General features: G+C 44.5%; 1 protein-coding gene across 1 annotated transcript; it reads left to right on the forward strand.

Annotated features, from left to right (window-relative positions):
* Positions 1–893: 893 nt before the first annotated feature.
* Positions 894–14,490, forward strand: LOC309528259 (glutathione S-transferase-like). Its single transcript, XM_082215674.1, has 7 exons — positions 894–1,148; positions 5,210–5,316; positions 5,885–5,936; positions 8,805–8,937; positions 9,707–9,848; positions 10,786–10,917; positions 14,175–14,490. Exons 2-7 carry the CDS (start codon positions 5,230–5,232, stop codon positions 14,298–14,300), a joined length of 672 nt encoding a protein of 223 aa, XP_082071800.1. The 5' UTR covers positions 894–1,148; positions 5,210–5,229; the 3' UTR covers positions 14,301–14,490.

Raw genomic sequence — 14,490 nt, forward strand, 5'->3', positions numbered from 1 at the left:
TCCCCAGCAACCCGATTAACCCTAAAGGCCAGGGTTGCAGATTAATTTGCCTAGTCATGGCTGGGCGGCCTGTTCCCCAACCGCAACACGTGCTCTCTGTTAGGGAGAACACGCTTTCTCTGCTTTGCTCCCTTCTGAAGGGAGAGGGGAGATGTTGGAGCATCCATGAAGGACCCTGGACCCAGATGTTAAGTTGTGGGTGAACATATCAGAGGACACAGCGATCCTTCAGACAGCTCTTGTTTATTCACAGGCCACAACAGAACTGAACTGAAGGGTTCAGCCAACCAGCTTATATAGAGCTCAACTACAAGGCAACAGTAACAACTTTCTGTAACTATCCAATCACTGAACGTCACTTTCAATTCCTTATTTGCATATGTGGACCTGAGTGAAAACTATCTACAGTATCCCCCCGCTGGCCCAGGGTGAGAACTTCAGTACATAACACCAGACACTGCCGATTTGCAGCAGCTGGCCTGATGACAGACTTCTGGGCCAGGTTAAAGCGAGGGAATTGCTAGCTTGAAGGGGATTGCTTTTGGATGATGGGATCTGACTTTCCATTTGCCTGGGGATTAAATAAGCAATTGCATGTGGACCAGATAATGCACTACCACCACTGAACAACAGCTGTTCCTAGGCCTACCTCTTTTTGCCATTCCTAAGAGAGTACTTTCAAATGTCAATGTAAGCACTTTTCCCGTAATTTCATTGGTGTCGTTTTCTACCCCATACGAAAATAGTAACAGGGCGTAATCCTGTGATAAAATGTTGCGGTCAGTGCAGCAACGGAACAAATCATGTGCTTTTCATGTGAAAATAAATGATCTGAGCATTATTTTTTTAAAAAAACAACAACCCATGCCTGTCATCAGGGATTTGGGTGAAGAGAACATGAAGGGTGTTTCACGTATGACGCAGCAGGAAGCGTCTGGCACCATATATACACCTGGCAGGAAGCCACAGGTCCTTTCAGTCTGATAATAGTATAGAAGGTGTAGCTTTGACATTTTAAAACTGAATGGTAAGACAGTGGAAAGAGACTTCACCAGAGTAGCTGGAATTTCCTGGGCTGTAGGACGTTTTAAGGCACAGTTTCTTTCTGTGTGGAGAAAGAGATCGGATAAAGCAAGTCTTTGCAAAAGGTTAGTACTGGATGTTTGAAGTAAGTGACTTTTTTCAGCCTTAGCATGTGCAATTCTATACAGGTCTACCACAAAGTAAGCTCCATTGCAGCCAGTGGAACCCAGTGTGGAAATAGGATTGCAGTTTAAGATACTTTAAATTATCTGCTGTGTGGGTTATGAGTTAAATATTAACTTCAAAAAGCTACTGGAGCAATGCAATAATTTTTTTGCAGTTTGCTGACTTTACAGTACGTTTGCAGAACTTTGACACAAGGAAAGAGGGGAGAATTAATTGCATTTTAATCAATGAAAGCAGGACAAGTGAAAATAAAGCATGGGGTGGATTAGCCAGGGCAAAGAGTGAAAGCACAGGATGAGGAGAGGAAGGGAAGATAAAGAGCGGCTGAAATTCAGCAAAGAGAAGGGGCTTGGGCATGAAATGTGGTTCAGAATGGCATGTTTTGCTCTGAAGCAAAGCCACAGGTCAGAGAGGAATGTTCCCTCGTGGTGTGAGAAGGGGGATTTCATATGTTTTTCTGTTGCTGGAGGGAGCGGAAACATTGTTGGAGCTCTTGTAGAAGAAAGGCATTGCTGAAAAAAGCCAATTTGGAACAGACTACCATCATTTTAGGGCCGTGGGTGGCAGTGTGGGTTAAACCACAGAGCCTAGGACTTGCCGATCAGAAGGTCGGCAGTTCGAATCCCCGCGACGGGGTGAGCTCCTGTTGCTCGGTCCCTGCTCCTGCCAACCTAGCAGTTTGAAAGCACGTCAAAGTGCAAGTAGATACATAGGTACCGCTCCAGTAGGAAAGTAAACGGCGTTTCCATGCGCTGCTCTGGTTCGCCAGAAGCGGCTTAGTCATGCTGGCCACATGACCCAGAAGCTGTACACCGGCTCCCTCAGCCAGTAAAGCGAAATGAGCGTCGCAACCCCAGAGTCGGTCATGACTGGACCTAATGGTCAGGGGTCCCTTTACCTTTGCCATCATTTTATGGGGCGAAATAAAGGCTGTAAAAATCCCACAACATACTTTTCTGGGAATAAGCACCATTGAATTCTGTGGCCCTTGTTTCTGTATAGGACTTGGCTGCATAAGACAGGAATCCCTAAGCACACTTTCCTGGAAGTGAGTGACATGACACTGAGTTTCATGGGACTTGCTTCCAGGGAAACATGCATAGGATTGTGTTGTAAAGGGGGGGGGGGAGTTGAGTTTCCATGTCACCATTTTAATATTATTATGCACCATTATTTTAAATCTATTGCAAAATGTCCTTAAATTTAGGATTGCTTTATGCACACAACAACACCTGTTGATTTGATGTCTGTACAGCTTGCAATCAATAAATAAGAAAGAATATGTTGATTTTCTGCATACTGTTAAATGCAGATAATACAAGAATGGAACATGTGCAGTTTTTGAATTTTTAGTGCAAGCCAAAACAGCTCATGACCCCCCGAGAACAACTTGGGTCGCCCCTCAAGGCAGTACCCTTTGCTCCTTTCAGTTGGCCCCAGCTGCAAATTTTCATTGTCCACCCAACCACCCATCTGGGTCCAGCTGCAAACCTCTGAATCTCATGATCTGCCAAGATAGCATCAGCATGTGAAAACAGCTAAAGGCGAGGGAGTATTTCTTTAAGGTGAAATAACTAGATGATCTCAATGAAACCAACTTTACATGTTAAAAGAATGACAAGGCTCACAATTTTGCAGCTGCCGTACTGGATTTGGACCTTAACAAGTCCTAAACTGCCTGCAGGGGGACTGTTTGCATTGCTTTTTCACTTACAATTACATTTAACCTTTCTGTTGTGCTGTGGATTTCACTCCAGTCTTAAACGATGCGCTGCCTGGGCATGTAGAGCTGGTAAAGAGCTTTTGAGCTATGACATGTTTGCAGAACAGTGATCTCGTTCATTCATTTTTGAGGGCAATGGAAATCTTGGTGTTTGCTTTAGATTAAGTTTTCATCAGCCTTTGAGCATTAATACCTGTGACTCAGCCTCGGTTGACTTGCTTCATAGTAACTCCCAAGCCGCTGTTCTTTTCTCCCTCCAGTGTTCTCCTTTGTGTCAGGTATAAAAAGCAAGATGATGTGGCTCAGACATAATGATATTGAGCTGAGAAACCACCCTAGTCATATTGTGTTTGTAAGCAGTGTTTAAAGCAGAGTTTCCCAGCTCAGACACCATGGGAACGTTGTTTAACGTGTCAGTATATAAGCACTGAAGGCAAACATGTGAAGAGAGGGAGGAGGAAATACACATTGCACATGCACACTGCTCATTCTCGAGCCAGTAAACAATGGTTTGTTGTTTCTTTGTCGTTTGAACTTGGTTTAGGGGGATGGGGACTCAACTGAGGGTGCAGTCAGATGTGGGGAATTCTGCATTTGTTTTCCTGATTATAAGGCTAGCACTGCTCTCCCAAATTCTAAGGTTCCATTTATACTGCATTACCTATTGTGTTGGATGCAGGTGGCGCTGTGGGTTAAACCACAGAGCCTAGGGCTTGCCGATCAGAAGGTTGGCGGTTCAAATCCCCTCAACAGGGTGAGATCCTGTTGCTCGGTCCCTGCTCATGCCAACCTAGCAGTACAAAAGCACGTCAAAGTGCAAGTAGATAAATAGGTACCGCTCCAGCAGGAAGGTAAACGACATTTCTTTGCACTGCTCTTGTTCGCCAGAAGTGGCTTAGTCATGCTGGCCACATGACCCGGAAGCTGTACGCCGGCTCCCTCGGCCAATAAAGCAAGATATGCGCCACAACCCCAGAGTCGGTCACGACTGGACCTAATGGTCAGGGGTCCCTTTACCTTACCTATTGTGTTGTGCAACTGGCTTTCTGATTAAGATACCATCATTAAATTTTAAATGGGGGGGGGGCTGTATCCCAGAATACTGCCTCAAATTTCATCCCATGAAATTACAACACAAAGCTCCAGGAATTTTTTTGAGTTAACAGGTTTGTAAATGGTTTGTTTCTGGAAGAAAATAATACAGAAGTGAGCACTGAACTTCTGCTAGTTTTCCAGAAGTGGCCTTTACACCCTGTGAACGACAATGTAAAATGTGGAAGTTAACAGGTAAGGAAATGTTGGGAAAACATAATAAATTGCTGTCTGAATGGAGATCAAGTTCCGTCCTGACCTACTTATTATAATTTAAAGCCTCTAATCCATGGGTAGGCAAACTAAGGCCTGGGGCCGGATCCGGCCCAGTCGCCTTCTAAATCTGGCCCACAGACGGTCCAGGAATCAGCGTGTTTTTACATGAGTAGAATGTGTCCTTTTATTTAAAATGCATCTCTGGGTTATTTGTGGGGCATAGGAATTCATTCTTCTTCTTTCCCCCCCAAAATAAAGTCCGGCCCCCCACAAGGTCTGATGGACAGTGGACCGGCCCCCTGCTGAAAAAGTTTGCTGACCCCTGTTCTAATCTGAACCAGCCTTCACCAATCCGACACCCTCCAGATATTGTTTGACTCCAATCCCATCGTCCCTGGCCCTTGGTCAGGCTGACTGGATCTGATAGGAGCCATTGTCCGAAACATGTGGGAAGGACAGATCTAATCCATACAATTCAAGTTGTTTCCATAAATTTGTGAGCATCGTTAGCATAAAGAATATAAACAAGGGATTGAATTATAATAAATGTGACAGAAAGCCATGCCACAATTTCAGACCCAACAATATCTACCTATAGAGCCCATTTCAATGCCGATGAGTTTGTAGGTTATTATGGCTAATGACTTTTGAGATTTTGTGCGTGGGCACCAATATAAGATATTATTTATTTCATAAAATGTATACACCATTTGATTGTAAAAACATTGTTTACAGTGTTCTCCCCTTAAATATCCTTTGGACTATAGTCTTTGGAAATCAGACAATCCTTCCATGTCCTTTTCCTGTTGTAACCACAAGAATACTCAGCCTTTCCATCTGTGCATAATACATATTCTCTTCATTTTGCTCCACCTAATCAAGCTTTTCAGCAAAATCGTACCTGCATGGTTGTGTACACAATTTATTTAATTAACCTTTTTCTTCTCCCCATTAAATGGCACTCATCAGGAAACCAGCAGCTTGGAAATATGTCCGGGAAACCAAAACTGACGTATTTTGAAGGCAGAGGAAGAATGGAGTCCATCAGATGGCTCTTAGCAGCAGCTGGAGTGGAGGTTGGTTGCTTATGTTTGGAAAACTCCCCTTACACTATTGTATGCTTGGAGCTTTGAACAGGAGATTTCACAATTCACAGCTCACACTCTTAGCTATTTCTGTATTAATAATAATAATAATAATAATAATAATAATAATAATAATTTATTATTTATACCCCGCCCATCTGGCTGGGCTTCCCAGCCACTCTGGGCGGCTTCCAAAAGAACATTAAAATACTATAATACATCAAACATTCAAAGCTTCCTGAGACAGGGCTGCCTTCAGATGTCTTCTAAAAGCCTGGTAGTTGTTGTTCTCTTTGACATCTGGTGGGAGGGTGTTCCACAGGGAAGGCGCCACTACTGAGAAGGCCCTCTGCCTGGTTCCCTGTAACTTGGCTTCTCACAGTGAGGGAACTGCCAGAAGGCCCTTGGCGCTGGACCTCAGTGTCCGGGTAGAACAATGGGATGGAGACGCTCCTTCAGATATCTACAGAAGAGCCAATGCAGTGCCTTTATGCAATGAAAAGAACTGGCATGACATAGGAATGAAAATAACTTGATCTGTTTTCCTGTCTTTTTCCAGTTTGAAGAAACGTTTTTGAAAACAAGAGAACAGTATCTGAAGTTAATCAAAGGTAAAACTCACGGTGCAAATCTACATATGCCTATTCAGAGGGGAACCCCATTAAATTCAGCGGGGTTTATGCCCAGATAAGTGAACAGCTTTTTGCTACCCATGTATCTTTTTCTCCAAAATCTGAAAATACCATTTGACATGTTTAACAAATATGTCATCTGAAATGACAGTCAAACTCCATTCATTTGTTTAAGGATAACTTTGCAGGTGGCTTGCACGTCCAACTAAATCTGAGCAAATGCCTGAACCTTTACTTATAACCTGGATTTAAGGCTGCTGACAAGGGGGTTAAATTGATTGTAACTGCACTATACTGTAAATGCTCAGTCTTTATCAGCATATATGGTGCAGCTATTATCAGTTAAACCACTAAGAATAGGCTTAAATCTCCCAGGTTATAAATGGCTTAAATCTAGGTTCTTAAGTGGATTGTTTGCTCAGATTTAGCTAGATGGCCAAACTACAAGATTGTCCTTGGAGAGATTAGTGGAGTTCAACTGACTTTCCAGATGACATACTGACAAAGGGTACATGAGCAGCAAAAGCTACCATGAATGGTTGTTTCCTGGCACCTTGCATTGCTTATTTTCCTTACTGTGGGCAACTCATGCATGCATCTGAGTTTTTATATTGAATGTTGGTGCTGTAGGTGCAGACAATGTTTCATGAGAACATTCATCTATAGATAACATGCAGCGAGGAATGCACAGAGATTGCTGCTATTTCTCACAACTGTTTGACTCTTATGTCACTATTTTTATTTCAGCTAGAAGTAGGTATGTGGCTGAACTCTTGCGCTAGCTAGACTGTTGTTGAGTTTTTTTGAGAACTGAAGTTAGTTTGAGAGAGACCTCAGCATCCATGGATCTGCACACACACACTTCTTTTGTCCCACTATTGTTACCCCTGGTCAAACAGGTTTTGCATGTTTTTCTGAAACCACAAAATGTTTACCAAAGGCAAAAGTGGAATGCCCACATGCAAGAAGCAGCAAAAGAAGCAGAATCTTTCTTTTGTCCAGCACAAGTCATGCTGTTGCCTCTTCTGCTCCTGAATGTCCCAAATATAAAATATAAAAAGTAAAATCTATATTGGTAGGAATATATTGGTAGGCATCAGGCTTGTTTACACATTTTTGTGTACTTGAAGAAGCCATGGTCCGATCTGAAAAATACAAATATTTAGGTTACAAAACTATATATATAAAAAAATTAAGCTTGCAAAACAATAATTACCATGTGGCTAGGGTAGATCAACGTGTCAGTGTCCACTTATCCCCAGTGTAAATATGGCATATCGGCAAAAGTCGGAAACTGAAGGATAATAGCATGTACACGAAAATCAATTTCAGATTATCAGCATTGAAAGAACATATAAGAACAATTGAAAAATCTCATGCAACAGAAAATGAAAAAAAAAATGTTGGAGATCTGGACGGGGGGAACATAATTAATATTCTCCCCAAAATGTGTAATATTCCTCAGTGCAAAAGATCTTTTGAATTTTATTGCATGTTACATAATCCAGGCTGCAATCCACAAGCTGTTCCTTGAAGGCAGTTTTAAATGGGCTTGAGTACCTGGGCTGTGGGATAGAATATTGTAACATGCCTCCTTGGAACAATTAGCTTTATTTTGCTTGGTGTATTCTTTGGGGGTGGTAGATTATAAAATGGCCCCAGGATCTGACATTCAAATGGCCTGAGCATGCAGAAATCTGTCCAGATTTAAAGGTGTGGTTGATTCTTGGAATGCTGCAGAACCCATGGGAAGCTGGAGGTTTGAATCATATGCAAAACAGGGCCTGGGTTAGAAAATTTACTGCTTAGCAATGTTTTCGAATCCTTTCAATTATTTTAAGCGTTGTTTAGCCAAAAAGGTTCCCAGAGTGGCTTACAGATCTTGAAAATAAACAAGACAATTCCTGCTCTCAGGCTAACAGTCTAAAAGATGTGACACAAAAGGAAAAAGGTGTTGGGCAGAGAAGAAAATAAGCAAAAAGCTGATACCAGTTCTTAGTGCTACTAGGTAAAGGTAAAGGGTCTCCTGACCATTAGGTCCAGTCGTGACTGACTCTGGAGTTGTAGCGCTCATCTCGCTTTACTGGCCGAGGGAGCCAGTGTACAGCTTCCGGGTCATGTGGCCGGCATGACTAAGCCGCTTCTGGCAAACCAGAGCAGCACATGGAAACTCTGTTTACCTTGCTGGAGCAGTACCTATTTATCTACGTGCTTTGGAACTGCTAGGTTGTCAGGAGCAGGGACCGAGCAACAGGAGTTCACGCCATCACAGGGATTCGAACCGCTGACCTTCTGATCAGCAAGCCCTAGGTTCTGTGGTTTAACCCACTAGTTTCTTCTAAAAAGCCAAAAGGGGCTGGTCTCTCTGCAGAACTAATATAGGAGCCCTAGCAAAGCACTTCTTGCTATGCTGAGCTGATTTCCCCCAACTCTGCAAACTGTGTAAAGTATTGGTTGTTTTTTCTATCTTAGGTTGTGAGCTTGATGCAATCTTGCGTTAGAGACTCACACAGGTGGTATCTGGGAAAGGTAGGAGAGCTTATTCAGTGAGTCGAATGTTGGACTCATTAGTCACAATAGCAGGGAGAAGTCCGCTTTTCTTCTCTGACACCGGAAGAGCCTCCAGTCTATTTGGAAGGTTGTACACACATTCCAGGCATGAGATACGTTACTAAATGATAGTACTGTCGATTGAAATTTCTCTTGGCTGTTTGCCTTCTGGCAGAAAGGGAGGCCACACGCTAGCTTTGAAAGTGCTTCACTGTGGAGGGATCTTGCCACATTTCCTTAATCTCACAGAATAACTATTTTGGAAAGATGGATGACTTTGCTTTTGCTTTCCTAAAGATGGATACTTGCTGTTTGATCAAGTCCCTCTGGTCGAGATGGATGGGCTGAAGCTGGTCCAGACCAAGGCCATCCTCAACTACATCGCGGGGAAATATAACCTCCATGGGAAGAACCTGAAAGAAAGAGCACAGTACTGTATCATGGTTCACCATACTGTACTAGATAGCTGCATTAAAAGACTCCAGTGGCGTTAACAGTATTTGCACATGCTCACAAATTTGCATTGCCCAGGAAAGAGAAAAAAAGCTGTGAGAGGCCAAGGAAAAGATATTCTGGAAGAGTTTGGCTTCTGGTTTGGTGTCTAACTTGTTCTAACACCCATCCCATATGTGTGTTCATCCGGTGTGTTACATTTTATGGGTGATGTCCAGTGTTGATCACACTCAGAATAGACCCACTGAAATCCATGAGCAAAAGGCCACTGATTTCAATGGTCTCCTTGTTCTTCTATGTATGACTAACCTTGGCTTTTACCCTAACATCCTACTGTTATGTGCTCTCACTTTAGAGTGTCAAGGAGCAGTATTTAGAGGCTCGGCTTCTTTTAGGATGATGGAGAGGGAACCCTGAAGGCTTATGGTGCCTTTGTATATAATGGCGTTATTTACATATCTAGGGAAGTAAGCAGCCTTTCCACCAGAAAGTAGCAGCTCCCTAGGCAGCTGTTTCTTCAGCTTCCTTGAAATAGCTCCTAGGTTCAGCTAATTCCACTTAGAAACTTCCAGTTCTCTCTCTCTCTAAGGGGGTTGAGATAACCGCTAAGCATTGAAATAATGCATGAGGATAGGTCAACAGACCACATAAGCTAGACCCACCTCCCACTTTTATGTTCCTATTTTCCCAAGAAGTTCAATCTAGCAGATTGATTTTCCTTATCCATGCCTGCCTTGTCCTCACAGCATTGACATGTATGTGGAAGGAACCATGGACCTGATGGGCATGATTCTGGTGTATTCTTTCTCTCCACCTGAGCAAAAGGAGAAGCAGCTTGCTTCTGTTCTTGAGAAGGCCACTACCAGGTACTTCCCAGTCTACGAAAAGGTATGACAACAATGATTCCCATTCGTAGCTACATCAGGGATGGGGAACCCAAAGCTGAGTGACACATTACCCAGGACCAGCCTGTGCCTTCTAGATCTTTTGGACAACAATTCCCAACTGGCAGGGTATTTCAAGGACCAGTCCTTACCCTCTCCTTCCGGGTCTTCAAGAGTTTATTTGCAGTGCCTTGTCCAACTTTATGTTACCAAATCAAAGGTTGGACTAAATCGATGCCTAGGGTTGTCCCTTTTTTGTTTTCAACTTCATCACTTGATAAAGATTTGCATAGCTGGGAATATAGTTTGCAGGGAGAGGGCTAGATTTCTCCCTCCAGGCATTCAAGTCCCAGCAGGCAGGTCTTCTCAGCCTTGGCTGCCAAGTGATGGCCGTTCCACCAGGCATCACTTCTGTCTAGTAAGTCTCTCTGTAAACTAATAGTGATCTCAATTCTTTGAGTGCTGGTTTTTACGCAGCCAAGATGGCATCACACAGACATATGAGGGAGGTATCAGCATGCTTTGGGGAACCCCTGAGGTTTTCGCAAAAATGAAAGCTCTTTAGGTTGGGGGGGGGCACTAAGGCAGTTTAAAAAAAAAAAAAAAAACAAAACACCTTGAAACACCGAGAAGGGGCAAAGCATGGTGTGCTGAGTGACTGGGTATTTTTTTTGGGGGGGGAGCCTAAAATGAGGATGGGTAGCTAGAATCTTCTACCCTGCAAATTCTGATGATTCCCTCACAGCAGGGGGGAGTGTTTCACCTGCATTATCTCTTATTTGAGCCTGTCTCGCCTGGTCCAAATATGCCTGTAAGGGAGAGGGGTGGGGAGGGAGCTATCAAGATCTGCGTAGCACATATGATGTTTGAATAGAAGTCGGCCGCACTATCCCAAATTCCCCAGAAAAATTAAAAGTACATTCTTTATTTTTGTTTTCTAGGCCCTGAAACAGCCTGGACAAGAGTTTCTCGTTGGCAATCGCCTCAGCTGGGCAGACGTACAGCTGCTTGAAGCAATCTTAATGGTAGAGGAGCTAAAAGCTGATGTTCTTGCACCCTTCCCTCAACTGCAGGTAAACGGTTGGTCAAGTGCTTTGCGCATAATTCTGCTCCTGTCATGTCTCAGAATGCATCGGTTCTGACCTCTGGATTGATGTGTGTAGAATTCAACTAAGGCTAAACTTGACCCTTCTTTCTCTCTTTGGCGATCACTCATAGCCGAGTAAGATTGTCTTCCATAAACACAGTTTTAACAATGAGTCCGTAAGTGACTGTGGAGGCCAATTCTGGATCCACATGTCCTTCTACAGTGGGGACATTGGTTTCTGGGTGGGAGTTGATCACGGTGTGGATTTGCCAAGTGTGCCTTCCTCTTAGCACATTTCTCTCTTGCATCCTGAGTTTGAGTGTCTTCAAAGCCCATGGCACCTTTGGTAAAGGCTGTTTTCCAACTGCAGCGCTGGCCTGCGAGCGCTCCAGTTGGAGAACAGCCTTTACCAAAAGCTTGACCCTTACACAAGGGTCATTACTATAATGATTCACTATCTGGGCAACTGATTCCAGGAAGCTGCCTTCTAGACTGCCAGTCCATCCAACTCAGCTTTGTCTACGCCAACTGGCCAATTCTCCATAATTTCAGACAGGCGAACCTCTGAGCCCCACTTGGGGATTGAACCTGGAACCTTCTGCATACAAAGCAGAGGTTGTACCATGGATTTATGGCCCTTCCTGCTCCTTCCCTGCTCCCTCTCAGCATGTTGGATGAAGGACTCTGGGCAGGGTACAGTGATCTCTCTTTGCTCCTCTTCCTCACCCCCGCAATCTTTAGGCAATGAGCTGTGACCATGATTCACTGATTTTTACAGTGCTTGATTGTTAAAACAACAACAACAACCCTCAAAGCTGTCAGCTCAGTGGTGTTGATGTGATGAAGCGAGCCAAGGGAGAAACCAGACCACTGTGCCCACCTTCGCTCCCCACACTTCTCAAGTCCTGCTGCTACCTTGACGCAGTGGCTCTCTGACACTGTTCTTGGCAGACTGGCAGGGCCTAAGTGCCAGTGGGGTAGCGTGGGTTGCTGGCACCTGAGGCGGGGCAAGTATTATCCCCCCCCCCCCGCTGGTGGACTGGGCAGCTGGTGTGGGGGCACGTGCTGGGGTGTGTGTGTTTGCACAGAGCCCGCAAGGAGGATGAACGGAGCCCACCTCCAACAGGCTCTTTGCTGGCTGCTTCCATCCACCTGCCCTCTGAACCAACCCACCCACTGCCATGCCTCAGCTGGTAGGGCTCTGTGCCTGTCTTGAGGGTGCCTGGTTGTGCCCCCTCAAACATGTGCACCCCGGGCCACAGTCCCCCTGCCTCCCCCAAAGGCACACTCCACAGAGCTGCTTCCCTGGGCACAATCCCCATCTTGTTTGCATCTCGAGGCCCCAAGACCCACCCCCAAAATAAACACACACAGACACTTATATTAGTTTAAGTTTTTTGGGCAAATTTTGGCCACAACTTTATTGAAATACAATCACGTGAGTGGTATTGGCTTAGGCATTGACTCCCCACTATAACTGACTCCACCTCTCAAGGTGATCGTCCAATGGGGTAAACCAAATGAGGGAGCAAGGTCAATGAGGACCAACCAAAGCTCACCCCTGGGTTCCTGTGGTCCTGGCATGGCCCTAGCCCCTCAAGCAGACTTCAGACTAGATCCAGGACCCCCAGATTCCTTTAACGGAATACCCTGTTCCTGGAGGGGCAGGTGATGGCCGCACCTCCCCTCCCCACACTCCAACTGAGCCAATGCCTAACCACCACCTTACAAGTTGTGACGATTTGCTAAGGGGTAGGCGAAAACCAAATGGCTAAAAGCCAATCTGCCAAATGGAAAAAAATTCCTACCCAGCCCCTGTTCCAAAACAGGTGACCCAAACCAAAGCAAGGCCAAGTGACTCTACCTAAACTAGGGAGGGTGGGCGGGTGTTCAGCTGTGCAAATGCAACTGCTCCACTTGCATAACACTGCTGCTTTTAAAGCCCCTGGGATCATGCCACCTACTGGCTATTGGCTAAAGCAGCCTGGCATGATCCCAGGGGAATGGCCAGGACTTCCTGCTCCTTCCACCATTTTAACCCTGTCAGGTGAGCTCTTGGGTCCTGAGTGCAACCAGGACCCTCTGTTATGAGGATCCCATTTACTTGTTTACAAGTACTGGCAAAGGGGCAGCAGGGGTTGAAAGAGGTCATGGTTAAAGGATCGATGCCAGCTGGCAAGGCAGCAGAGAACACCAGGTTGGTGGCATCAGAGATCAAGAAGGAAGCTGGGTGAGAGGGTATGTTTCTGGTTCAGAACTCACGAGGCCGGCAAGCTGCTGTCTGTTCTGAATCCAAGTGTACGGAGTCATTTGGATTACTTCAGACCTTCTGCCTGAAAGGGTTTCGCGCTGGTTTGTACATGAATTGAACCAGATTATCTTCATTAGTGCTGTGAATCAAGACTGGAGTAGGGATAGATGAATCTGTTAGATTCAAGTTGTCTCTGCTTCTCAGTTTTCCAATCTCAAGTGGAGTTTGCTACCTTTCCAGGTTTTTTTCACCAGGTTTTTTTAGTGCGCATATTTATTAACATGGAGATTATTGTATCCAGTGTAGCAGGCTAATACACCCACCTTTGCAAGTGATTTCCCCTAATAGAAATCATTTGGGGAACTCATCGTCACTTACAGTATATGCGATTTTTGTGCACTTTTCTCTAAAAATTCCATTTTTGTGGAGGGGAAAAGTTCATTTGGAGAAGCGCATAGCAAAATGCAAAGAAGTGCAAATGCTGAAGGACAGTTTCTTGTTTCGTGGAACATGAATTATGCTATTTATCCTTAAAATGCAAATTTCTCCACTATCCTTAGGACAAATGGGAAGAAGTGAAGTTTTTCGGGGGGGGGGGGGTGGCAGCAGGAACATGTACTCAGGAAGTTCCCACATAGCTCCAGCAATGTGCCCAGAGGCTTCCACTTATGCAACTGATTGCCGCATCTGGTTTCCATATCAAAGAAGTGGGCCTTTTTGGCAGATTTAGATGTTGGCACCAAAGAGTGGGATCTATTCATCTATTCATCGGGGAGCAGCAACCAGACCTTGTGGATATTAGCTTTTTTATATGCAGGGCAAGTCTCTCTTTCTGGTGGTTGCTTTATATTGACACAATTCCTTTCTAAACAGATCTTCAGGTTGTATTTTCAAAAATTCTTTTCAAAGGATCTTGCTCCATACTCAAGAAGCTATTCTGTAGCTTAGGGGAGGGAAACTTATTTGCTTTATTTGTTCATCTTTTGCTCTAGGCTTTCAAAGCAAGGGTAAGCAATCTTCCCGCTATAAAGAAATTCCTGCAGCCTGGAAGCCAAAGGAAACCGCCCCCTGACGATGCATATGTCGCAACTGTGCGTGAAGTTTTCGCGAGTGAATAAGAAGCATTGCATCAGATTTTTAAGTCACTATGACTGCTGAAAGTCAGTGGGTCTGTAAATTAAATGATTGTTACCTCTCATGAAAAAGCAAGACGTGACGACACAGAATGTTGAGCAGATGTTGTTTCTGTGCATGGGGGTAAATTGATTTAAAGTATGTAAAGTGCCTGCATTAAAATATTCAACAAGA

The sequence above is a fragment of the Podarcis vaucheri genome (assembly GCF_965113315.1).
Source record: "Podarcis vaucheri genome assembly, chromosome: 3".
Lineage (NCBI taxonomy): Eukaryota > Metazoa > Chordata > Lepidosauria > Squamata > Lacertidae > Podarcis > Podarcis vaucheri.